This window comes from Schistocerca americana, chromosome X, assembly GCF_021461395.2.
Source record: "Schistocerca americana isolate TAMUIC-IGC-003095 chromosome X, iqSchAmer2.1, whole genome shotgun sequence".
NCBI lineage: Eukaryota > Metazoa > Arthropoda > Insecta > Orthoptera > Acrididae > Schistocerca > Schistocerca americana.
In genome coordinates this window covers 303,592,545-303,619,152 of record NC_060130.1, presented here as the reverse complement: position 1 = coordinate 303,619,152, position 26,608 = coordinate 303,592,545, and the positions used below count along the sequence as shown (strand labels likewise).

Below are 26,608 nucleotides of genomic sequence, written 5' to 3'. Positions count from 1 at the left end.
TTAGGCCAAACAAATATTAGAGCTGGTCCTGGAAGACTGCTCAGATTCCAAGATTGGCACAAGATCTCTAACAGAAAAGTGTGTGAAGAAAGTTTAAGTGCAGACAATGCAAGCGTTGAAGCTTTTCATAAACAATGAAATACAGTTTTACAAACGTTTATTTTGTCTTTGTCACAGGCTTATTTATGAAGTCCATCCCCGACAATATGTAGGTCAGCAGGCAAGTCACTTCAACACCTGGATGTAAAGTTAGTAAGAAATGAATCACTTGTCTTTAGTTTACTTGTGCTGACGGTTCACGCTGTTTAAAATTACTAGTAACAGGAAAATTTGTGGAATGTAGGGTAATCAAAACGTTGTGAAGCATCTTCCAGTCACCTGTAAAACGAACAAACACCGTCTGAGCAGCCCTTGAAGGCAACATGGTACCGACTGGCCTCTGTGTCGTACTTAGCCTTTAGGCGTAGCTTCAGTGATCTGATGGGAACCAGTGTTACAACTGTGGCAAGGCCGTTTGCTTCCAGTCAGCTGTGAAGCTAACAAAATGGCATAGGGGACCATACAACTATTCTGCGACTGATTCAAGAACGACTTTGGCCCTGAAGTTCGAAAATTCCGACTTTAAAAGTTATCATTGAAAACTGAAAACGTGAAAGAATTATTAATATTAGACAATGCTTATGCTCATCCTCCTGATACGTATGTCTAGTGATAATGAACTGATTAAGTGTACAGTTATCCCTCCAAACACTGCTTTGCTGATCCCGCCTGTGGATGGAAGTGTGATTTTTAGTTGTAAACACCTTTATACAAGGTGCAAGTGCTGATAAAAATGACAAAGACATTACAGGTGAAGAAACTATTGAAACTGAAAATTTCTAATATCAAGAGTGTTATTTTCAACTGGGCCAGCAGCTGGATGGAAGTTAAAAATATGACTCTTCTAAGCATAAGGAATAATCTGTTGACCAACTAAGACTCAGAGTTTGGTGGTGAAGGAATGAAATATTCTGAAATCCAGGCTGCGTTTTGAGCTACAATGGTGGAGGGTGTCTATGACTGGCTGGATAAAAATGAAGAAGATTTTGCCACATTATTCTGATTGCGAAGAAAATTTTGGACCAGGCAGGAGGAGCTTCCAGCAAGGAAGAGGAAATCATTGATATCAGAAAATATACAGGCTAAACTGTCAAATGCAAGGGAAAATGTGGACATACTTATCAAATTTATTAACATTAATCAAGAATACTAAAAGTATTACCTTACACTAGACAAGATAAAACAACAAGTGATAAAAGACCAGTGTACAAAAGAGTCTCAGATAAAAATGAATTCCTTCTTTAAGATGTTATTAACAGATACTATGGATGAAAATACTGACACTGCATCAAAATCAGGTAGTAATGGCTCTCTGGCTACTTTGGGCCATACCTTTGTAGATATAGATGACAGTAGCGAATATACAGGCTGATTCAAAAGTCAAGTGATATAGGACAACTGTGCTACTTGCGCAGATACTGAAAAAACGATAAAGGACAAAATTGTTGGAAATACATTTTTTTTAAATTATGATGTTAACTGTTGCAACATAAGAGTCACCATTCAGGTTAATTATTGGTAACTTTATTAGTCTGCTTGAAATCACAAACTTAACAAAACAAGATTACTGTCAAAATAGCAAACTGAAACAAACATAAACAAACCAATGTCATATCCATACAGCATTTATGACTTAACAACAAAATTGCAATCACCATAGCAAATTCGTAGAGTGGCAAACTGAAACAAATGATTGACTTGTACTGCCATGTCCTGCAGCTTCATCGTTGGACACTACTGGAGGATTTTTTTTTTTTTCAAATTGATTGCCATCATGTTGTCGGCACATCCAAATATGGTTAACATAACTCTTACACAACTTACGTAACATCATAGGTGTTATTGCTGCACAGGTTCTTCTGACGTTTTCCTGGAGTTCTGCACTGTTCGGGGCCTGTTTCTGTACACTGCAGATCTGAGATGGCTCCAAAGGGAATCGTCAATTACTGTAAAATCTGATGATCTAGACAGCCATTCCACTGGATCCCTTCATGTATCCAACATTCAGCAATTCGCGATTTGCTCGTCTGAAATATGGCAGTGGTCCATCTTGCTGAAAAAAAAATCCCAAGTAGGGCAGGAGTGTCATCTCGCAATGCTCCCTGTTCAGTTCGCCACTAAGACTGTCGTTAAGAAATATGGGGAAAATGAGAAGATCTCCATGTATGTCAAACTACACATTTAGCCTTGGGTCAGTCTGATGATGAGCATCTACAGAAATGTATGGGTTCACAGTTGCCTAAAAAACAGTGTTATGTCTATTCACTGTTCCAGTCAGGTGGAAACAAGCCTCATCGATGAAAAGAATATAAGCTTCAAGGTGTAGCTGGTGCGTTTGTCTTTCTGTTAACCACTTACAGAACTGCACCTGTCTATTTACAGCATCTCCATGAAGTTCTTGGATAAAATGCGCATGATATGGATCGAAGTGATTTCTGGATAATTTCCTGAACATGGTTGCTTGACTGATGCCACGTCCTTGAGCCAATTTTCTTGTTGACCACGTTGGATTCACTGTCAGCTTAGCTAGTATGCTAGCTGAGGTTGCATAATCTGTTGCTGTATGTGGCCACCCAGACTGTCATTTATCATGGATACTGCCTGCTGCCTTGATCTGCTCCAGTAAATGATCTGTGGTTATGTGACATGAGGGCAGTTGATCTCGATGCCATCTGTGATATTCCTCCACAGGTTAATGCCTGCAACATGGATAAGAACCATTTCCACCCTTTCCTGGATTGTTTACAGGGACATTGTTGTTAATTACCGGAAACAAAAGAAAATTAAACATTAAGTTCATGATTCAAAATGTATGCCCAACATTTTGCCCTCTATTGTTTTTTTGGTGACTGTAAAATAATGGAGTTGTCCAATGTCATGCAATTTTTAATCACCCTATATACAGCTCTTCAGTAAATGTAGCATATGGATTTCCAGTACAAGGCAAACTGTCATTTTTGAATATACACAGGATTATACAGGGTGGGCGAAATGAAACTGGTATGGAAAATATTTCATGCACCTTAAGACAGGCAATCGAACTTACATCATTTGCTCCTGGGGCAGAGTATGTAATATGGGTGTCCTATCTTGAGGTGTATGCAATATTTTGTTGGCAAGTTTTACTTTTCCTATCCTGTAAATGTGCAGTAGTGTATATAATTTTTTTTAATGTAACCTTTGAACTCGTATTGCACCTGTAACTAAAGTGTATAATCCTATTGTACATTACTGTTACATCATTACATTAGCTACTTTTAAAGTACATAAAGGCCTACAGTGCAATATTTCGCAAAATATTACAGCTCATCAAGTTTTTATTCAGCACTGAATAAATGTGGACAAATAAATTACTAGTACTGCTACAAGCTATGTTGGATGAATCTTAGCATCATAGAAGGAATTATTTACATCTCCTTGGCCATTGTATCTGTTAAACTACTTTCTCTGGTTCCTACCTGCTCTGGTACTCAACAGAACATCACCTTCGTTAGTTCTAAGCGAATAAGGAAGTTCTGGATTCCTCTGCTGGTCACATGCTTTGAATGGTTTGAAAACCTCTCTGAGTTAGAGAATCGGGATATCTTGTGGTTCAAAGACGCCCTCAAGATCAAATATATCTTTGTGTCAATCATAGTAAGTTTATTTGGTAAACAGATCTTTAGGGCACAGTCAGCACAAACCATGTAAGAATTAATGTTGTTCATTTGCTCAGATGTATCACTGTGGTAATGGGTTTAACTGAAGAAAAATACACTCCTGGAAATTGAAATAAGAACACCGTGAATTCATTGTCCCAGGAAGGGGAAACTTTATTGACACATTCCTGGGGTCAGATACATCACATGATCACACTGACAGAACCACAGGCACATAGACACAGGCAACAGAGCATGCACAATGTCGGCACTAGTACAGTGTATATCCACCTTTCGCAGCAATGCAGGCTGCTATTCTCCCATGGAGACGATCGTAGAGATGCTGGATGTAGTCCTGTGCAACGGCTTGCCATGCCATTTCCACCTGGCGCCTCAGTTGGACCAGCGTTCGTGCTGGACGTGCAGACCGCGTGAGACGACGCTTCATCCAGTCCCAAACATGCTCAATGGGGGACAGATCCGGAGATCTTGCTGGCCAGGGTAGTTGACTTACACCTTCTAGAGCACGTTGGGTGGCACGGGATACATGCGGACATGCATTGTCCTGTTGGAACAGCAAGTTCCCTTGCCGGTCTAGGAATGGTAGAATGATGGGTTCGATGACGGTTTGGATGTACCGTGCACTATTCAGTGTCCCCTCGACGATCACCAGTGGTGTACGGCCAGTGTAGGAGATCGCTCCCCACACCATGATGCCGGGTGTTGGCCCTGTGTGCCTCGGTCGTATGCAGTCCTGATTGTGGCGCTCACCTGCACGGCGCCAAACACGCATACGACCATCATTGGCACCAAGGCAGAAGCGACTCTCATCGCTGAAGACGACACGTCTCCATTCGTCCCTCCATTCACGCCTGTCGCGACACCACTGGAGGCGGGCTGCACGATGTTGGGGCGTGAGCGGAAGACGGCCTAACGGTGTGCGGGACCGTAGCTCAGCTTCATGGAGACGGTTGCGAATGGTCCTCGCCGATACCCCAGGAGCAACAGTGTCCCTAATTTGCTGGGAAGTGGCGGTGCGGTCCCCTACGGCACTGCGTAGGATCCTACGGTCTTGGCGTGCATCCGTGCGTCGCTGCGGTCCGGTCCCAGGTCGACGGGCACGTGCACCTTCCGCCGACCACTGGCGACAACATCGATGTACTGTGGAGACCTCACGCCCCACGTGTTGAGCAATTCGGCGGTACGTCCACCCGGCCTCCCGCATGCCCACTATACGCCCTCGCTCAAAGTCCGTCAACTGCACATACGGTTCACGTCCACGCTGTCGCGGCATGCTACCAGTGTTAAAGACTGCGATGGAGCTCCGTATGCCACGGCAAACTGGCTGACACTGACGGCAGCGGTGCACAAATGCTGCGCAGCTAGCGCCATTCGACGGCCAACACCGCGGTTCCTGGTGTGTCCGCTGTGCCGTGCATGTGATCATTGCTTGTACAGCCCTCTCGCAGTGTCCGGAGCAAGTATGGTGGGTCTGACACACCGGTGTGAATGTGTTCTTTTTTCCATTTCCAGGAGTGTATTACTTTTAAATAGAAATCATGATTAAAGATTCGTTTATCCTGTATTACCTCTAAGATAATTTTGGACTCTGTTAGCCAGCCGCTGGTGGCCGAGCGGTTCTAGGCGCTTCAGTCTGGAACCGTGCGACCGCTACGGTCGTAAGTTCGAATCCTGCCTCAGGCATGGATGTGTGTGATGTCCTTAGGTTAGTTATGTTGAAGTAGTTCTAATAGTTCTAAGTTCTAGGGGACTGATGACTGAGATGTTAAGTCCCATAGCGCTCAGAGCCATTTGAACCATTTGGACTCTGTTAACAACCAGAACATTCGCTGGATCCAGCACTGGATAGCATTTCATATTTTGTCCACAACAAGTGCCACAAGAGAGACTTCTGAATGGTATCCAAAAACCTATATGCCTGTAACACCATGAGGTATTGTCATCTCATGGTTAGCGGTAGCTTATTACCCTAAGTACAGACATTGGTTTCAGGGGTGGGTCTGTAGGCACCCAGAGCCAGGTGAAATTCCTTGTTGTGAACAGTCTCAATGATCTCCAAGCGTGGAGGTCTTGCTGGTCCGTAGGCCGATACTGGGCATAGCCTACAAAAACCGATGTGAAAACGTGTACTTTGTTGGTTCCTAAAGCCCTGTGACTGAGCCACCTTAAAATGTTAAGCACTTAACAGTTAAGTGCTTAAAGAGACTTTACTTTCAGATCTCTTAGGTACGGTGACCGTCAGAGCTTGAGAAACGCGAGTCATACCACGGCATACCACAAAATTGCTTAAGTGCGTGAACAGGTCTGTATTTGCAGAGAGAATGATGTCAGATGTAGGAGATATAAATATAAAAGAACTTGCATACTTTCCTTACTTTCATTCATTACGTCATACGGGATCATATACTCGGCTAACTCATCAAACTTGGTTTCAGATAAAGCACGATTTAAACAGAATTTAAAAGACTTTTTGATAAGCAAGTCCTTCTACACTATAGATGAATATCTTAACAGAGACTGTTAGGCTAGCTTAAGTAAAAACGTCTGTTAGATTTCAGTTTTGACAGCACTTTGTCACAACAATCAAACTTAGGTATTTTGTGTATGAAAAATTTATTAATAGTGCCTAACAATGTTTCATTCTGACAGCGTATTAATTCTGGAAATATTAGCTGTTCCAGTTTACGGTATTGTATTCACGTAGTTTGACAATCTCCTGACAAATGATCATGGTAGTAAGTATTATATTCAAATGTTTTGTGTTATATTGTCTGGACATGTTCCACACCCATGAGAATAATCTCATTTTTTGGGTCTATGGAACGAAAACTGAATCAAATTCTATCTAATCTAATAAATCATTGGAAAATTTTTCGCCTTTGGGTCATACCGTGAATGTTTCTTTGTATAATCTCCGTTCCTGCCATGGAGGTCCATGGTTCCTGCAAAATGGTTATTAAAAAACGTAATCTGTCTTTGTTCACGGTGATTCGTCCCTCGACGTTGAGTCGTTGAGTGGTGAGTCACGTCTAGTACTGCACCCTGCTTAATTTGCTAATATCGTTGAACCATGGCCGTTAGTGATGTTTAGGTAGCGCCTTATGTTTATTTTCAAGAAAAGTACCTGTATTCCTGAGTTTAAGTAGTGTTTATGTTTTTTTGTACGAGATGGTAAGCATTTATGTTGACATGCTTTCGATGTAACTTATGTTTACATGTAAACAATGGTGTTTTTACTAAAGGAAAGACTTTATTCTTGGTGCCACTCCCACGGTTAGGTATATTACGTGTGGCAACATAATAGCAAATATAGTGGAATGCAGAAATATCGTTTTGCTAGTTTCGTAAAAAGACGTTTGTTTTGTTTGTTTGCAAAATATGTCATCTGCAAGTCCTTCATCCATTGCTAGTCGATAATTCACACTCTCAAGTGGTTTGTGATTGTTTGTATCGTACAATGTCATAGCTTGTGTGTTTTTTTTTCTCATTTCTATTGATGTCGCTATCACGAGTTTTTTTGACATTGGAGTATGTGCGTATTTTCGGATTCTATCAACGTTATTACATTTGATGCCATTTGACGTAAGGTTGTGAATTATGGTATGATATGGTAATAATTGTAGACACTCAAGCAGTAACCACTTCCACTCCTGCGTTTCTGTTCACATCGTGGTTTATACCAAATAGCGTATGAGGCGTTTATACCAAACAGCGTGTGAAGGTTCGCTATTTGCTTCTGCCGACATGCACCGATAATTTGTCATCTCCATTGATATGGTTGTAGATGAGTATGTAGTTGTTTGACGATAATAATGCGAAAGCAAGTATTCGTTTTTATTTCCTGTGATTTTTTTTTGCAGTTTTATCGGCTAATTTGTAACGGAGCGCTGAAGAATCACTTTTAATTTTCAGGCCATTATGACCGTCAAATTCATATTTGCAACGTTGTGTCTTCTGTTCCTGGCTACAGCCCAAAGAATGCGTGAGCAAGAGTCCTGCCCGCGCCATTGGTTGTCATTTCAAGATTCGTGTTACAGGTTTATTAAATCCCCACTTCGTTCACGCAATGATGCCAGGAGAAACTGCCAGGTAATAATAATTAAGAAGTGTTTTATTGTGCACAAGGTAGTTTTAATGGAACCTTTGAATTTGTCATGTAGCACCAAAATCACCATATTTACTATATTTTTACGCCTTAATTTCTTGTCAGACCTACAAAAATAGTTGTCACTGTCACTGACTTTGTCTCTCATATTATGGTGGCAAAAACACCTTCATTCCGGTCATAAACATAAAAAGTTACTACTTCTATCTTGGTGATTACCCTTCTTAAGATGTAAATTGCAGTGGGCTTTGTTTCATGACATGATCATTATATATGTAGGTGAAAATAGACTGCAAATGTACTTAATGAATCAGTAGTTACTTTAGGTAAAAAAAGTTAGGTTTGTTGGTTGGTGAGTTAGTTTCATATTCCAGGGATCATTTTGCGCGATAGGTCATAATGATGTGGAATGTTATTTTACATTCACATTACAAATTAACTGGTACATATGATAACATTCTGAACATTTGTAAGCTTCTTTTTCCAAAATGAAGAAAGATATGCAGATATTGTGAGACAGTAAGTCCAACCCACCACATTTTACTCATTGCAGTAATGGCAATTCTTCTGTGGAATAGAAGGGGTTGTCAAGGAGGAACTCTCTCCGTTCATTTTCATGTTTTGCTTTGCTATCTGACAAACATTTTATATACCTTTGTAAATGATCAAAATTTTTTCTTGCAGCATTGTGCACCCTTTTTTATGCTAAAGACAGTTTTAATTTGAAATAATGAATGTCATTTTTCCTTCTGGTATTGTAATTGTGTGCATCATTGTTCGTTTTGAGTTGTAGTGGATTAGTTACAACAAATTTCATGAGGGAGTAAATGTGCTGTGAAGCAGTAGTCAGAATGCCCAGCCTCTTAAACAGATGTCTACGAGATGATCATGGGTGATCACCATACACTATTCTTACAGCACATTTTTGAGCAATGAAGACTTTCTTTCTTATGAAAGATGAGTTACTCCAGAACACTATCCCCATGAAATTATTGAATGAAAATATGTCAGCTTACTGATTTGTCTCTCCCCAAGATTTGAAATGATTCTAACTGTAAATGTGGTGAATGAAGTTTTTTTAGGCATTACAAATCGCAGTTTAAATCCTCATCAGTATCGACACTTAAGAATTTTGAAGTTTACATCATGCTTATTATTTCCTCACCATGTGTTATGCCTATCATTGGTGTAGTAGCCTTGGATGTGCAGAGCAGAATATGTTGCGCCTTTGCAGAAAACCAGTCAGTGATACTCGTAGGAACTTAGTTTATTGTTTCTTCTGTTTCTGTATGTATGCTGGGACTGATTAAAATACTAGTGTCATCTGCAAAAAGAACTGATTCTGATTGTTGTATATTAGATGGAAGATCATTTATGTATATGAGAAACAATAGCTGACCTAAGGTTGAGCCTTGGGGAACCAAATGAGTGATTTCTCCCCAGTCAGAATTATGTCTCAAGACTATATTGGTTGAATTACTAAGAACAACTTTATGCATTCTTTGGTTAGTTATGCCGTGATCCATTAGTTGCCTCTCCCCATTGAGTTGTAGGTCGAGACGTTGTTGGAAGTGACTCAAAATCTTTTTGAAAATGTATGAATCCTGAGCAAAGTAGAAATTCCTTCAAAGAGTTGATTTTATATCATTATTAATAAATGACTTATTTCAACCTCTTGAGCGCTATGAAGCTACCTGGTGCATACATCACACCAAAATTATGTAGCTATGCATACAGCATGTCAGATTGAAGTGCAGTTAATACGTCCCCCCCCACCCCCTTAAATTTTAGGTGTGGTGTCAGACTAATTTGTGGCGCAGGCCTTGGTTAGGTTGGAAGGTGACAGTTTGGTTGTGAAAGGAGTAAAGCTGATTATGGCAACAAATTGAACTGTAGCGAAGCCTAATTTTTACATCCTCGCCATATTAAAGAACTTTTACTGCACACCGTACAGCAGTATGGAAACAACATTCAAAGGCATTAGTAATAACAGTTCAGCACATTCAAAGTAGGTATGAGCACAACTTAATTCACACTGTAAATAAATAAAATGTTGAAAATATAAATGCCTTACAATATTCCAAGAAATGGCATAATAATGTGCTATCAGTGATGTAACTTTGTATTTGTAGAATGTTATATTTTCCGGTTTTGGTGCATCTTGTGTCAAATTTCAATGAACGTGCTGGGGTTGTGCAGAATTTTTCTTAGGGGCACTGTTACATGTTGTTCTTTCCATTTACTAACATTTTTTTTGGTGTGATAGAAGAGAGTACTACATGTTATTGTCCCTATACTTAGCTTGCATTCATAATGAATCTCTCACCTAACACAGGAAAAGAATGCACTCCCAGAATTACCGACCCATATCCTTGACATCAGTATGCTGCAGAATTCTTGAACATATTCTGAGTTTGACTATAATAAATTTCCTTGATATAGGAAAGCTTCTGTCCACAAATCAGCACAAATTTAGAAAGCATCACTCATGTGAAACTCAGCTTGTCCTTCTACCACTGTGAATGAAGGACAAGAGGCAGATTCCATATTTCTAAGACTTTAGGAATTTGTCATATTGCCCCACTGCAGACTCTTAACACAGGCCAGGTCATATGGAATAGATTCCCAGGTATAGCTTCTTAAGTAATAGAACTCAGTATGTTGTTCTCAGTGGCGAGTGTTCATCAGAGACAAGGGTATTATCAGTGTCAAATGGATCCTACATTTTCCATCCTCTGTGCTGTTTACAGATAAAGCAACATTAGGGTGTGATGGGATATTCAACATCCACAATTTGCATGTTGAAGTAACTTTAATCCATGTGCCACATTTACTTGTGCTCATCAAGTGCGATTTTATATGAGTGTGTGGGCAGGTGTTGGTGCTGACTGTTTAATTGGCCCATATCTCCTATGTAGGTTGTTAAATGGCAGGCATTATTACAATTTCCTTTCCAGAGATTGCCAGAATTGTTGGATGACATGCCACTCACTTCAGAACAGCACATGCGTTTCCAGCATAACATGATGGCCACTCGTTTGTCATCCTGCGCATCAATTCTTGAACCATAAGTATCAATAAAAGTGGATTGACAGAGTTGGCCCTGTACCATGGCCTACACGATCCCCTGATTTGTCCCCTCTGGACTTCCTTGTGCGGGGAGAGATGTGTAACCTTGTTAACAAAACCCTTGTTAAATCAGAAGAGGACCTGGTTGCCTGGATACTACCAGCAACAGGAGAAATTGCAGACACTCCCGCAGTCTTTCACTGTGGTAGACATAATGTAACCCAATAGTGTGAACTTTGTTTGCAAGTCAGTGAAGGCATTGTTGAATCTCCACTGTAATTGTGTTGTGTTAATACTGTTGTTCTTGGTAATAAAAAATTGAAACTTGTTTCTGTTACTTTTTGTCTAGTTTAAGAAAGGTTGGATGTCCTCATAAAATGATGCCTCACAGGAGAAATCATAAGGAAAAGTGTTTTCAGTATCCCAAGCAACCTCCCAGAGTTTGTTGGTTTAGTTAATTTTCATCCAGAGAAAACTCCTTCTACCAGTTTCAAAGATTCTCCTGGGAAAATATGACATTAGAGAAAAGTATTTGCTTTGGTTTCTCATGTGACCTTCCAGAGCTTGTCACTTTACTTAATTTTCACCCTGTATAAATCCCCAATTCTTCTTTTCAATGCACTTGTCAATAACTCTTTGTGTACGTTGTTTTGACCAAGTGCACTTATGAATATCTTTAGGAGTTAGAAAATGCTTATTTATCCTTAGATTATTTAAGACGAATCAGTCTTCAGTAGCTTTCTGTTGAAATTTAACGTGTCTCCATTATGGAGTTTAATAAATTTTAGCATTTTTATCATTGAGATCTCCTATTAGCATTAAATACTGTGTTTGATGTTTTTGAAAGCTGCTTGTTAAAAATTTTCTGTCTCGTCTACTTCATTCAGCAGGGGCATAGACTTAGATTATATTGCCATGGCTGCCACCTGTTGTGACTGTTACAGTAATAATTTATTAATTAGTCTACCCATAGTTTAGGAAAGCTTGGGGAAGGTTAAAAAGGAAGGACATGTCATTTAGATTCCAGATAAGATTGGACCCACTTGTGAGCACAGTCCCTTCGCCTGTCTTATCTAAAACATGTAATGCATCCATAGTTCAAGCCTTTTTCCAGGGATACTGAGACATGCCATTGTAACCCCCCACCTCCTTTTAAGAACTAGCAACTTGTTTCATAATGGTGTTATTATACAAAATTTTTGAGAAGTTGATGTATTCAGTAGTCAGACTTAAACTAGTTGTCACTTGATGTTTGAGCTCCAAAGTTGCAGTGTTTTCGTGTCAAGCGCTGTCTACAGGCAGCCACCACAGCACAGTGCTCTCCGCGACGATATAAAATCCCCAGAAATGAAGGGAAGAACCTCAAATTCACGTACGATGTAGAGAATGTCAAAAATCTGTTCGTAATTTTAGTTAGGTAAAGCATTAGGGTAATTTTTTTGAAACAAATTAAATTTTCCCATTCGTAAACAGCTTCAAATTTATCATGTCATCTCTCAGAAACTATTGCTGTCACAGTAATACTTTTTTTTAATTACAAAAATATCTTGCTTGACAGCAAATTTTTCAGAATTTTCTTACTGCATTGCATTTATTGTGTATATGCCTCTGAAGATGTTTTTATTCAGTTGGGTCAGTATTGAACTCATAACAAGTTTGAAGTCTCTATCTCCTACAAAAATAATGTAAAAATTCTGAAATTTACGTATGGTATTGCTCTGAGTGGTCTCTCTAAGCATGTCAAAAATCTCTCCCCAATTTTTATTAGGGCCGGTGTTACGTTGGCTACTGAAATAGGAGAAATTTTTTGGCCGGAAAAGTTTCCTTCTTATTATTGCATGTCTCGAAAACTATTAAACAGATGAAATAACAAAATGAAATATATTGAAAATGCAGGCTTGCTTACCATAAGGAGATGATGGAAATCGGCTAAACAATATTCTTCAGTCTCTCAACAGTAAAGAGAAATTGATCGAAATAAATTCAGAAATACAAGCTTTAAAAAGACATACATTATACACCATACACTAATCGGAGAATGGGAAAACACCACGTAATTCAGAGTCAGTGGAAGTATTGGTCTCGCTGCTCATTGTGACAAATATTATCAAGTCTTGAATGCACTCTTGTAACAAACCTTCATTATTCCAAGCTTCCTGTATAACTCTTTTTCACATGATCCTTTTGCCTGTCTTCTACTGTGCTTTTCAACTCTCGCCTTCAAAAGCCATTCCACTTCAATCAACATATTTTTTTTATTTTTTATTTTCTGTAGCAGTATGATGATTAATCTGTGCCCAGATGAAATGAAACCTGAAGAGTTTCCAACATGTGCATTTTTTTTTTCCTCTGCCGATGGGAGCTTCCATACCAACTCTGTGGTATTGTCTGTCTAGGATTTTTCTAAACTGTGTCGCACATTCCCCCATATTTTGTCAGGCCAAACAGTGTCAAAATTTCTCCTTACTACTTCTCTTACGAAGCAGCATTGCCAGGCTGCAATATCTTGGCATTCCTTTAATTAGTGTCAGAAGTGGATTTATAGCCGAATCCTAACGTTTTCATGACTTGTAACAAGGAGGATTTACTACCCTGAAACAAGTCTGCTGCTAAAAGGGTAACATGTATATTTGGGAGTGCTGGATAATCCTTCCTTGAGTAATATGTGAGTATCTGAGAGTAATATGTGTGTATCTGATGACGAAGTGCATCTTCTTGAAAAGAGTTGAGATTTGTGACACTCATTTTGAGGTACCTCTTCTTTTAAGGTGTCTCTAATTTAGATGACTCCCAAGATTCTTCTTTCTCGAATTTCTGCTTGCAGATTCGTATCACTGATCGTTTGCTGATTAGTAAAGCAGCTGCAGCTTGCTCCGCAACTTTATCCAAAGAAACTATAGTCACTCCTGCATCCTCCTCTCTCTCTCAAAACACTCCGTCTAGGAACAAACAAATTCACACAACTGACTGCTTATAATCATGCCCTGTCCGCCACATTTTGAAAATTTTCTGGGGGTTTGTAGCTTCGGTCTGCCTGTATTTTTAGCACTTTCGTCACACATCATAAGGCACATAAAACTAAAAGTTACCCATATCATTCACTACAAGGGCTTGCTGAGGACTGGCTGCCACAGTGCTTTAGGCAGCACAGCACCGTGGAGGTGGCAACCCAGTAGACGTCGACAGTGCCAGCCTTCCATTGGTTTATTGTTGGTAGGAGCCGTGCAGCCCACTACCCGTCAAGTGACAACTAGTTTAAATCTGACTACAGGATAGAATCTTACCCGAGTTGCACAAGCATTAAATAAAAAATAGCACCAGTTGGCATTTTCTGTGACCTGTCTAAGGCTTTTTTGACTGTGAGAATTGCAATATTCTCTGAGATAAACAGAGATTTTGTGGGATTGATGGTATATCAGTGTGTATACAACCTGAGACAACTGGGAGAGATGGGGAAAACCCGGGAATTTTTTATAATTCCAGGAATTTTTCAGTATTTTAGTTTTCAGTTAATTTTTTGTAATTTTGGCTGTAAGAGCCGATACTCTAACAAAGGATATTTCTGTATCCCGCTACTGCAGAGTAATACTGCAGCAATAAAACATGAATGAGAGAAAAAAATTAAAATAAAACTTCAGTTGCAAAGGAAATGTACCATATACAACAACAAAACATAGTGCTCATACAAGCGTCTGCCAACAGCAAAACGTGTCAAAGGCTTTAGGAAGACTATGCAAAGCTTCATAACAACAAATTGCCTCTGATGAGTGTGACGTCACAGCTGTTCACATTAGATTTGTTTGAGCAGTTGTGAGCGGGCTCATGTGCATTTGCAGGTGAGTGGTGTATGAGTAGTACCTTCTCCCGTTTCTGGCTACAGAAGTGTGACTGTTAGCTGTATAAGCAGTAGCAGCAAGCAGCCAGATACCACCCAGAAAAATTTTACTGACATGCCCAATCTGTCAGATTCACGCATGCGCAGCAGGCCTGGATCTAGTGGCCGGGGGAGGGGGGCTGCAGATTCATATCCTTGAGGGGAAAAAAACCTTGTTTCACAAAGCACCTAACATCCAGCACACGTTTGTCTATCAATTATTTATTGATTTTGAAATGCATCCCTGTTGATTTTTTTGACATTTTTGAAAACATTCTAAGTTGATGAATGAGTCATAAGTTGATTTTTGAATGCGTGCATAGTGTATGTGATGTCTGCTAGAGGAATCTCGGTCGCATCTAGAAATAAACTTCCCTGCAGACAAAAGAATCCGGGGCTATACGAGAGCGGAATAAAGCCGAACGGGTGAATGCCAATCGCTGTTTGTTATGTGGTTGACTGGGTTTGTGAATGATCAACTGTGTAATTTATAATTACTAGTGAAATCCATATATTCAGACTACCAGAGTGGAAATAAATGACAAACAAGAATAACAGATAAGAAAGTTTGTGCATCATCTTCTCGGTGTATCCAAGAAAATGAAATTGTGCCGGAAAAGTTTTGGCCAGATCGCTACACCAGTAAGTGCCAATTATAGAGTCCCCGGCTAGCAGCTGCTTAAGTTCAATTCTGGGAGTAGCATGGAAAATGTGCTGTACGAACACGTAATAATGCGTAACCGTAGAATAAATGCGGGATAACTAAACCGGTGATTGTGGCAGGGTTAGTGAAGTTAACCAGAGAATCAGTCTCAGCACTGGCAGGAATAGTTTTGTTGCTCAAAAGCATGCTGTAAGAATAGTATATGGTTCTCACCCACGATCATCTCGTATGCATCTGTTTAAGTAGTTTGGCGTTCTGTCTATGCTTTGTAGTATACTTATTCAATTGTGAAGTTTATTGTAAATAATCCACTGAGTTTTAAAGGAACAATGATGCACATAAATACAACACCAGAACAAAAAATGACAATGATTACTCTACATAAAGGTTGTCTTTTAGCACGAAAGGGGTGCCCAATGACACAGCCAAAATTTTTGCTAACTTACCCAGTGATATAAAATGTCTGACAGGCAACAAAGTATAATCTGAAAACAGACTGAAAAAGTTTCTCCTTGACAACCCCTTATATCCCACTGAAGAAAATGTGTAAAAGGTGGCATATATTTAATGGTTTGTTGGTGTATATTTGATGATAAAAAAGCTGACAAATGTTCAGCATGTAGCTATATTTACAAAATAATTTTTAATGTGAATGTAAAATAACTCGTTCCACATCATTATGATTTATTGTACAAATGATCCATGGAATGTGAAACTAACTAACTAGCAAAGGTGGATCATGCTCATCTGGGATCTGAGTGATTTGCCAGTCCTTTCTAACCTTCTTCAACCTATCTCCCTCTCTGCCTCAAGGAAGGAACAAATAGTTCTATAAGTATCATATACTTTTCCATGCGCATGTAAGCAGTACTATTATTTCACCTCCCTATAGTAAGCACTGGCCAGCAATTCTGTCTAATAAATTTGTAATGTTTAATTTCTTAGTTTAAAATAACAGTTAAAATGAGACCCAAAGGAGCCATTGGATGCAAATATTAATGTGTCTTGTTTTTTATGTAAACCGAAACAGCAGATAATGACCTCTGACTCTGTGTAGCACCAAATACCAAGGCATTTGGGAATTTAACTTTTAATTTATCTGCTTTCTGTTAACAGGCATACGATGCAGATCTTGTAAGTGTAAGCAACCTAGAAGAACATGGGTTTCTGGTGCATCAGCTCGTTATGCAAGATCCACAACACCGTCGCTGGTATACGAGTGCACGGCAGCAGAGCCCAGACTACTGGGTTAATGATGGTGATAATAGTCAGGTGATCAATATGGATGCTGCGTTTCTGCCAGAACAGGAATCGACCTTCAATAAAGACTATCTTGTATATAGGTATGGCTTAGTTACAAAGCAAAAAATTATCAAGATATTTAGAACTAACTATTGTGGACTATATCACATTCTGTGAGATAATACAACAATCTAAAATGTGATGAACTTTTATAAAAAATGTAAAATTTAGTTCATTTAGCGACACGCATTCCTCTTAGATGTCATATTATTTGTGTACACCACTTAGTGGAATATTTTAAAGTATTACTAATTTTCACCACATCTAGCTTTTATTTTAGGCACTAAACAAACTACAGCTGAGTAACCTGAAACCCATAATCAGCATCAACATCATCATCATTGGCAGCATTATCAAAATTATAAGGAAACATAGGAGGGATGTGAGATACAAATTAATAAGTTGTGAATTTGTGCATATGTAAGGAGCTTATGAGATTAGAGTCAAGCTTCATTGCTCTCTTTAGTTTTGGTGACCATTTACTTACTGCTTTCCCCACCAGGTACCACCCCTCTTTAGCTGACCGTTTCCAGGTTTCCATCATTGCCAAGAGACGTCACCCCCAAACATCAGTTAAATAAGGAACATATAATCGTACATATATTACACGTACATCATTACTATATTTATAAATTATGTACACAAAAGTTCCTCATGAATCAGTCTATTTATTAGTGAAAACTGTATCACAATCTGTACAGCAGTTCATAAGATTAGCTTTCACGTATAAACAGAATAATGTGGCAGCAAGGGCACCCGTACCTGGGGACAAGGTGACTCCGAAATGTAAATGGAAAAGAAGGTGCAATGTTCGGACAAACTTGCCTGTAGCATAGCCCAAGCCTTAGGTTAAGTTGGAATGTGAAAATTTGCTTGTGAGTTTATAAAGCCAACAAATCTTAAGGTGAAAGACATATAATTGCCATAATATGTTGTTATGTAATGTAACTCAAGATATACGTTTGTCATTGCAATAACGTACTTGTATGCCCGACCTCCAATTTTGCTGAAAATTCCAACAGTGTGGTTAAATTCTAACTTACCAGAACAAAATACCATCCAGCTTACAAAACCATATGAAATTATGAACAAGCATTCTGGTTGGTTACCGCAGCTGTTTCACAATTTGTTGTATTCAGTTCCTGTTGTTTGTCACATGATTTGTTACCGACATCAGCACAAAGCTCAGTAGCTGGGAACACCATAAGTATAGTTTTACCAAATAATCTATTTTTACTGAATAATCTATTGATGCATGTTCTGGCTTATACTGTATTAACAAGTTAGTTTCTTAACTTTATTCCTGTTACAGCTTTTCCAACCAGTTGAAACGATGGGGTTTTGAGAAAGTTGATGGTGAAGAACCACTTTTGTTCATTTGTGAAGCTCCAAGAGCTAGCCTGAGTTACCTTGTTGTAGAAGATCGCACTTTTACATATGGAGTGGAAGTAGAAGATCCAGAAAAGGTGCCACGTGGTCCATTTTTTAAAAGGCAGCCACATGATGTCGTTTTTGATTTATCAAAGAGATCTACTTTGAATGATGTCACTTTAAGGTAAAAGACTGGATAATTGATGAGATTAAATTTTTTTCGATTTGCACCATCTCTGTAGTGACAACAATGAAAAATTTACATGTTGTGGAGTACTACTTTTAAATATTAAATTGTATTGCAGTTGCCTTGCTGGGGGTTACCCAACACCAACATACGAATGGTTCAGAGAAGACTATGAGAATGATCGCTTAGTGGCAAGGAAGATTGACCCTCTAAGTGACAGACGATATACTATCAGTGGCGGTGCTTTGATAATTTTCGATCCCAAAATGGTAAGATCTCTTTGCTCATCCTCTTGATCGTATTTTTATAGATAAAATAAAGTTGAGTAAAATACACTTCATCTGTCTCCTTAGTTGTAAATTGCAGCAGATTATTTTAGTTAATCTTGATTGTCATGTTTTTTTAAGTGGTACAACCCTTCAGAAGATTTGTCCTGTAGTCAGTGATGTGAGACAGTCACTGTTATGTCTAGTTCTGTCCTAAGTACTGCGATGATTGCATGTATCAAACAGTGCTCAACCACTTCAATAGTAAATCAGTCTGTAGTGGTCTCATTGTTGGTGGGACTTCAAAACTTTAACCTACCATCCTTATGACCTAATCTTGAACAGAGCATTATGTACTAACATGAAGTTATTAGTGTTTAGTATAACTTCTGCAACTGAGTTTGAATTCCCAGAGGTCCTATGTTGGCGTACATATTTTATCTCCTGTGGGTATGTCGTTTGTCAATTCTCTAGAGGAATACTAATAAGCGATGGAACTGTGATGATACTTGCAGGACCAGTTCCATCTTACAACTAAATATTTTTGGATGATGAATTCAAACCTTTATCTTTTAGCTTACATTTTGAGGATTCAATCAGTGCTATAATTTTCACAGAGTCACACCTTTATAATATTTATTGGCATTGTGATCTTTATCCTTTGAACTTGAAATATCATGAAAAATTGTTTGGTCATGAGCATAAAACTTAAAATATGTTTCTGATGAATATCAGTATAATATTTTAATTCTTTTAAATAGTAAGTGAGCTAAAAATTGTTTTTACGTTTCTAAATGTGATAAATTGAAGTTATTAAAGGTGGATGTGAAGAATGAGGGTTTGACACGAAATAAATGAACAAGAGAAAGAGTACTCATTGTGTTATTTAAAATAAATTATTTGAAGGTTTTTTTATAGAGTTTACATGAATTATTGACTTTACAAGCACACAGCTATGTCCAGAATCTAAATGTATCATTGAATTTTTTGATCATATGCAGAGTAATCCTGAATGTTGGAGAACAGGCAGGAGCTAATGGAATGTAGAGCATGAAGATTACTCTGAAAGTTTGGAAAATGACAGAGTTCTGCTCCAGTGTTTTAAATTCCAACCATGTGCAACTTTTAGAATTAGTGAAAGAACCACTGTTATTGGGCTCATCACATTGTTTAGTTACTACAACTGTGGTGTTTAAGTGGGAATACTTTCATGTTCTGAGGATGCCAGCAGTAGCTACTGCCAACAGAAGTATTCAGAGAATGACTGAGGTAATCAAACTGAGGGGAAAAGGCTCAGCATTTGGGTTTTTGACAATATACACTGAACAGATTTAATCCTACCAAGTGAAAATCTATTTTCAGTTTGTCACTGGTAGCAAAATTTGAGACCAATGCAGTCTGTACATTTGGACCATCCCTGATGAGACTCATCTAACAGTTGGGGGAGTGCAAGAAGTAAGCAAAAAAATGAGGTGCTGTTTCTTTGGTCCAGTTGGGCTTATCACTACGGTTACACTTGAAGATCGGTTGGGTTGGGTTGGGTTGGGTTGTTGTGGGGAGGAGACCAGACAGTGAGGTCATCGGTCTCATCGAATTAGGGATTGACAGGGAAGGCAGTTGGCCATGCCCTTTCAAAGGAACCACCCCGGCATTTTTCTGGAGCGATTTAGGGAAATCACTTACTCGAAGAGGGTCATGCAGTAAATCCATATTGCTTCTTAAGCTATTTCAGGGAAGTCACACTTTGTGTGTTCACAGAGGTGGTTCCTTCAACAATACTTTTGCTAATTTCATTCCTTATCTTTTACTCAATTGAGGTAGTGTTTTGATGACATTGAGAGAATGTTAAACTCAAACCAGTCTTCTCCCTTTTGGAATGATCTAAATGATGCAGCCAACTGCAAGCCTGCATTCTCACACCTAATTTCTGATCACAGACAGGTTCTTTCCATAACTCACCCTCACCCCCTCCCCCTCAAACAAATGGGAGACAAAAAACTAAATTCTACCTTAACAGTTTTTTAATCTGTTAGGAGCTGTGCCTGTATGGACTTTCCCAGTAATTGCTAAGACAGAGCGAAATGCAAGTATGTGCCAGTATAAAACTCAAAGAAGAGAATTTTAAAAAGGAATGAAGGTAATTTTGCGGGAAAACAATCTGATTGACCTTTATGCAAGTACTTGGTCGGTCCAGTATTGTTGAGACATATTGTATGTAGAAGGATGCATGCTACCACAATCATTACAGTACTTGTGGAGAATTAATAACTTTAACATTTAAGAGTTTTAACACTTGTATCAGAATCTGGGGGAGGAATACTTTGATAAAGAATGAAAAGAGAGGGTGAGAGGTCCCTTCAAAACAATTTGTTTCAAAAAGTCTCCATTGTTTGCTGTTATGTAGACATAAAATAATTTTCTAGTTGTATTGTGAAAGTCATGATAGATATTTGCATTTCACTCCATTATTATGTCATTATTTATTTAATGATATTAAGAAAAATTTGTGCTCACTGAGTCCATGATGTGACAACACAGTATGAAGGTTTTTTCCCAAGTCTCATATTTGTGCTGAAAACAAGAAATCAATGATTATATGTTACATATGACAGTAAAAGTGTAGATAAAGTTGTACTCAAGAGAAAGATCCTCCTCCCCACCTTCCTTCTCTTGACACCTATTGTTGAGAACTGGTTAGTCTGTTATCACACTTTCACAGGTTCTCATGGTATCTCATTTCAGCTGGGTGACAGACTGATACTAGAAATCTAATTGTTTCCTCTTGCTAGTAGTCCTCTACCACATAAGCAAGCCGAGTATGCCTTCTATCCTGGGCCAGTGACTCATGGTAGTATCTATCTAAAATACCTTCTGTTTTACACAGAGGCTCACATACGTACTGAGCGTCAGATCCTATGCTGAAAATCTGGGTTCTAGTGTCTTCCTGGCATACGGTCTATATTTGCCATTTGCTGCTGCAGCTAAGCTATTCTCGTGTCACGTACTTGCTCACATATCTGCCAGGCCAGCAAGGTATGCAAGAGTATTTTCATTGGATTTGGAAAAGAATGGGAGAAAATCTGCCAGGTTGTGTACTTTAGCCACCTCATCTAGAACATACTGTTGAAACTGTGGCTTATTTTGTTTTCAGTATTTCTATGAGCTGCTACTTACATAAATCATCCTGAACTTTTATATTGTGGCATTTCAACCATTCAGCAGCGTCAGCTATTTTCATTGTCGTTGTCAAGACTTTGTCTTTAATAACTGAATGTTATGTGGTGACAATAATAATAATAATCTTCATCATCATCACGATGTGGGGCATTATCCATTACTATGAAATATGGTTAATGTAAGTTTTCCAATAGTTGCCCCCAGGAACAACTTAAGCAAACTATCGTGGGGCATTCATCTCCTCTTAGTAGTTGCTTGTTTTCCTTGATTTGTAGATAAGGAGACAATTATGTATTGCAAGATTGTCATTCTTGCACTCTTTGCCACAGGACCAGCGGAACTTCCACATAAACAATCATCTGCCCTGTTTCTCTCTGATGGGGTTACCGGTGTTCATGGATGTTTTGTTGAGTCACACAATGTCTTCAAACAGCTCTTTAACAATGCTTCTTAAAAATCAACACTACCACGTTACATTACTTCTCTCCACTATAATTTTCCCTCTGTAAATTTTTTTGCACCAAAAACTGAGGGCTGTGACAACCATTAACTAAGAAGTCTTGCTGCAACTGGATAATTCTGCTCCATGAAGAGTAATGCACAGTTTATTTATAATTGGGTGTTATTTTCTCTCGTAATGTCCAAATATGTGGTGATAAACAGCATCTTATTGCAGTGAATCTGAGGTGGTTTGTCATGGTTCTGCCCTCCTCTTTTTACTGGATGTCCATAGCTTAGATGAACCAGGCTCTTACTCTTCTGCATAGTGGTTTTTCCTTACAAACTATGAAAACATTGGTTTTGTGTATCTTCGAAGTGTCTGCAATTCATTCGACTACTTTTGTTAGAGGCAATAGAGTCACACCATTGTTTCTCTCCTCCTCAAAATACTTGCGCACTGAGTACCAAATTTGCATGTCTGAACACTTAAAACATCACTAGGTCGCTGAACTTTTCTGTTTAGTAACTGCACTTTACTGAACATTTCCGCTGCAAGCTTCAGACATTCTGTAGCACAAAATGCACTTGTCATACAGGGAAACAAAGCACACTATGAAACAGATGTAGATTACCAGCCACTAGTGTCATCTGCGTCTGGCTATAGTAGCCGTAGCAGAGAGATTTGACTACGGCTAATGGAACAGAAGGCGACTGACCAAGCGCATTCTCTGATTGGCTGTTACTATGGTAGCCTACCTGTAAAGAGTTAGATGTCAGTCACTTTGTTATTCGGATCAAGGTATAATGAAAGCTCCATTCAAGAATCATATTTTTTCTTTGAACAGTATGTAAATTGAAATGGGAATTTGAGCTTGCTTTTGTCTTGCTAATATATTTTTTGGCTACAAAATTGGTGACATGCTGATCATTTTGTTGTTGGTTTGTAGCACTGGGATTCCAGAGATTTTGATTCCAGGAGAAATAGCCATTCAACAAGATCACAACACCCCATGGACAAACTTGGTTCTCTTTGAAATGATTGCAGCAGAATTATATCGTGTGGTGTTTGTTGACTTTGTAGTAGAATAGAAAAAATAACTAAATACTCTGTGTACTGTCTGGTTGTCCTTCATAGTTGGATATTTGTACAGCCAGTTTAGTCTTTGCTGTACCATATGACTTTCGGATAGAGTGGCATATGTTTGAACTGTCCACCTACTTTTCATACAGTTACTTAAAGCAATGGGTTGAGAATACAGTTACTTAAAGCAATGGGTTGAGAGCAACCAAAGCCCAACTGAGTACGCTAGACACACAGTGCCAAGAGCAGATAATGTTTTGTAAGTTAGGCCTCATGTTGCTTGCAGTACATTCCAATGTCCACTTTATCTTCTTGATATGTGCAAATAAAATGAAAGCAGTGATTACGTTACATATGGGATGATAGCACGGTTAATAGGAATGCTTTTCAACTATCCTGGGACAATAATTAAGAGCTGTTTTACTGAAATTACAGTATCAAACCATTTTCCTGAAAGTTGTAATTGGTTAGCATAAGCTGAAAGTTATAATTGGTTAGCATAAGCTACTTGGTATTGGGCCATTTTTGAAACACAAGGAAATACGAGGTCTTGAAAGGGGCATAAACTACACTCCTGGAAATTGAAATAAGAACACCGTGAATTCATTGTCCCAGGAAGGGGAAACTTTATTGACACATTCCTGGGGTCAGATACATCACATGATCACACTGACAGAACCACAGGCACATAGACACAGGCAACAGAGCATGCACAATGTCGGCACTAGTACAGTGTATATCCACCTCTCGCAGCAATGCAGGCTGCTATTCTCCCATGGAGACGATCGTAGAGATGCTGGATGTAGTCCTGTGGAGCGGCTTGCCATGCCATTTCCACCTGGCGCCTCAGTTGGACCAGCGTTCGTGCTGGACGTGCAGACCGCGTGAGACGACGCTTCATCCAGTCCCAAACATGCTCAATGGGGGACAGATCCGGAGATCTTGCTGGCCAGGGTAGTTGACTTACACCTTCTAGAGCACGTTGGGTGGCGCGGGATACATGCGGACGTGCATTGTCCTGTTGGAACAGCAAGTTCCCTTGCCGGTCTAGGAATAGTAGAACGATGGGTTCGATGACGGTTTGGATGTACCGTGCGCTATTCAGTGTCCCCTCGACGATCACCAGTGGTGTACGGCCAGTGTAGGAAATCGCTCCCCACACCATGATGCCGGGTGTTGGCCCTGTGTGCCTCGGTCGTATGCAGTCCTGATTGTGGCGCTCACCTGCACGGCGCCAAACACGCATACGACCATCATTGGCACCAAGGCAGAAGCGACTCTCATCGCTGAAGACGACACGTCTCCATTCGTCCCCCCATTCACGCCTGTCGCGACACCACTGGAGGCGGACTGCACGATGTTGGGGCGTGAGCGGAAGACGGCCTAACGGTGTGCGGGACCGTAGCCCAGCTTCATGGAGACGGTTGCGAATGGTCCTCGCCGATACCCCAGGAGCAACAGTGTCCCTAATTTGCTGGGAAGTGGCGGTGCGGTCCCCTACGGCACTGCGTAGGATCCTACGGTCTTGGCTTGCATCCGTGCGTCGCTGCGGTCCGGTCCCAGGTCGACGGGCACGTGCACCTTTCGCCGACCACTGGCGACAACATCGATGTACTGTGGAGACCTCACGCCCCACGTGTTGAGCAATTCGGCAGTACGTCCACCCGGCCTCCCGCATGCCCACTATACGCCCTCGCTCAAAGTCCGTCAACTGCACATACGGTTCACGTCCACGCTGTCGCGGCATGCTGCCAGTGTTAAAGACTGCGATGGAGCTCCGTATGCCACGGCAAACTGGCTGACACTGACGGCGGCGGTGCACAAATGCTGCGCAGCTAGCGCCATTCGACGGCCAACACCGCGGTCCCTGGTGTGTCCGCTGTGCCGTGCGTGTGATCATTGCTTGTACAGCCCTCTCGCAGTGTCCGGAGCAAGTATGGTGGGTCTGACACACCGGTGTCAATGTGTTCTTTTTTCCATTTCCAGGAGTGTAGATAAGCTGCATACTAAACGAAATAATTTGTACAGGTAAAGTCTTGTCCATCAAACCACTAATATTAGGGCAGTATGTAAAGTGCTTGGCCTTCCACAGAACTGCCATTGGTATCAGTGAAATTTGGTTTGTTACATTGGTACATGTTGAGCAGTAGCATAAGCCAACTGTCAGTTTTATCAGTGGAACGATTTTGTTTATACAGATCTTTAAAGTTGTCGTTCATATGAGTGGATATACTGAAATGACATATCACCATATAATTCTCTGTTTAAGATAGCTTATCACGTACTAAAGTTAGTCCTGAAGTTGGTAGTGGACTTAACTACCAATGTCACAGTTAAGAAATGAGGTACTAAATTCAAGTCCGCCAGTGCTTCTCTTGAATATGAACTTCGTATAAGACATCCCAAAATGGCAACCACAGACGAAAGGTGCACAAAAAATATGTAGTTGATTTTATCTGCAGGAAAGGTTAGTGTCAGTGTTCTCTGGGATGTAAGTCTAGTCAAGAGTGGTATCACATTGTCTGAAAAGACAACCTGGTGTTATTTGTATGTCCAGTGTTACAATTGGATGTGCCACTACCAACACATTTCTCTCTTCTACCACACCAAGGATTACCATGCTGACAATCTGTGGTACTACAGACGTCTTCACTTTGTCCTTGTAGATACTCCCTTTATCAGAAAAGTTCATGGACAGGTTTTTTTCTGTTTCTGAGTTTGCAGTACTAAAAGGGAACAAAATGTTGTTTTTGTGTTACCTGGTGTGTGTGTGTCCTTGGAATGACTTTGGCCATGTTTCTGTGCAAACTCACTAGTTGCCAGAGCCGTGCTTAGCAACACACTGTTTGGGTTCTTGGCACATTAGTTTCAGTGATGCAATGGATGCTGATTGTGAGCAAAGAGTGAACATTATGTTCTGTGTTAAGTTTGGGAAAACCCATAGTTAAACATGGACAGTGATCAGGCAAGCAGATGCACTTTCGAGAAGTTGCGTTTTCAAGTGGCACTAAAGGTTTCATGAAGGCAGAGATTCAGTGCAAGACAGTCCCAGAGCTGGTCGCCAGTCCACAGCACATGCTGATGCAAACATAGAGCATGTAAGGCAGTTATTGCAAGAAGACCACTACGTAACTGTGCGTGTGACATCAGAAGAACATAATTTGAATCGTGATGTGTCGTAGGACAGAAACTTAATACAAAACTTGTCCCTCACACACTAACACATGAACAGAAACACGAAGAATTTCTCCTTAGCTACCAGATAGAGCCAGATGTGATCCCACATTTATGTTAAAGATTATTGCAGGGGATG

The 26,608-nt window shown here is 39.8% G+C and overlaps 1 protein-coding gene across 1 annotated transcript in view; it reads left to right on the top strand.

Moving 5' to 3' along the window:
• The first annotated feature begins 6,790 nt into the window (after nt 1–6,790).
• The window catches only part of LOC124554946 (contactin), a 160,443-nt gene continuing 140,625 nt past the window's right edge, over nt 6,791–26,608 (top strand). Inside the window, exons 1-5 of the mRNA XM_047128645.1 lie at nt 6,791–6,929; nt 7,671–7,847; nt 16,587–16,813; nt 18,085–18,327; nt 18,449–18,599. Coding sequence (XP_046984601.1) covers nt 6,927–6,929; nt 7,671–7,847; nt 16,587–16,813; nt 18,085–18,327; nt 18,449–18,599 — 801 coding nt within the window. The 5' untranslated portion in view covers nt 6,791–6,926. The remainder of the gene's footprint in view (nt 6,930–7,670; nt 7,848–16,586; nt 16,814–18,084; nt 18,328–18,448; nt 18,600–26,608) is intronic.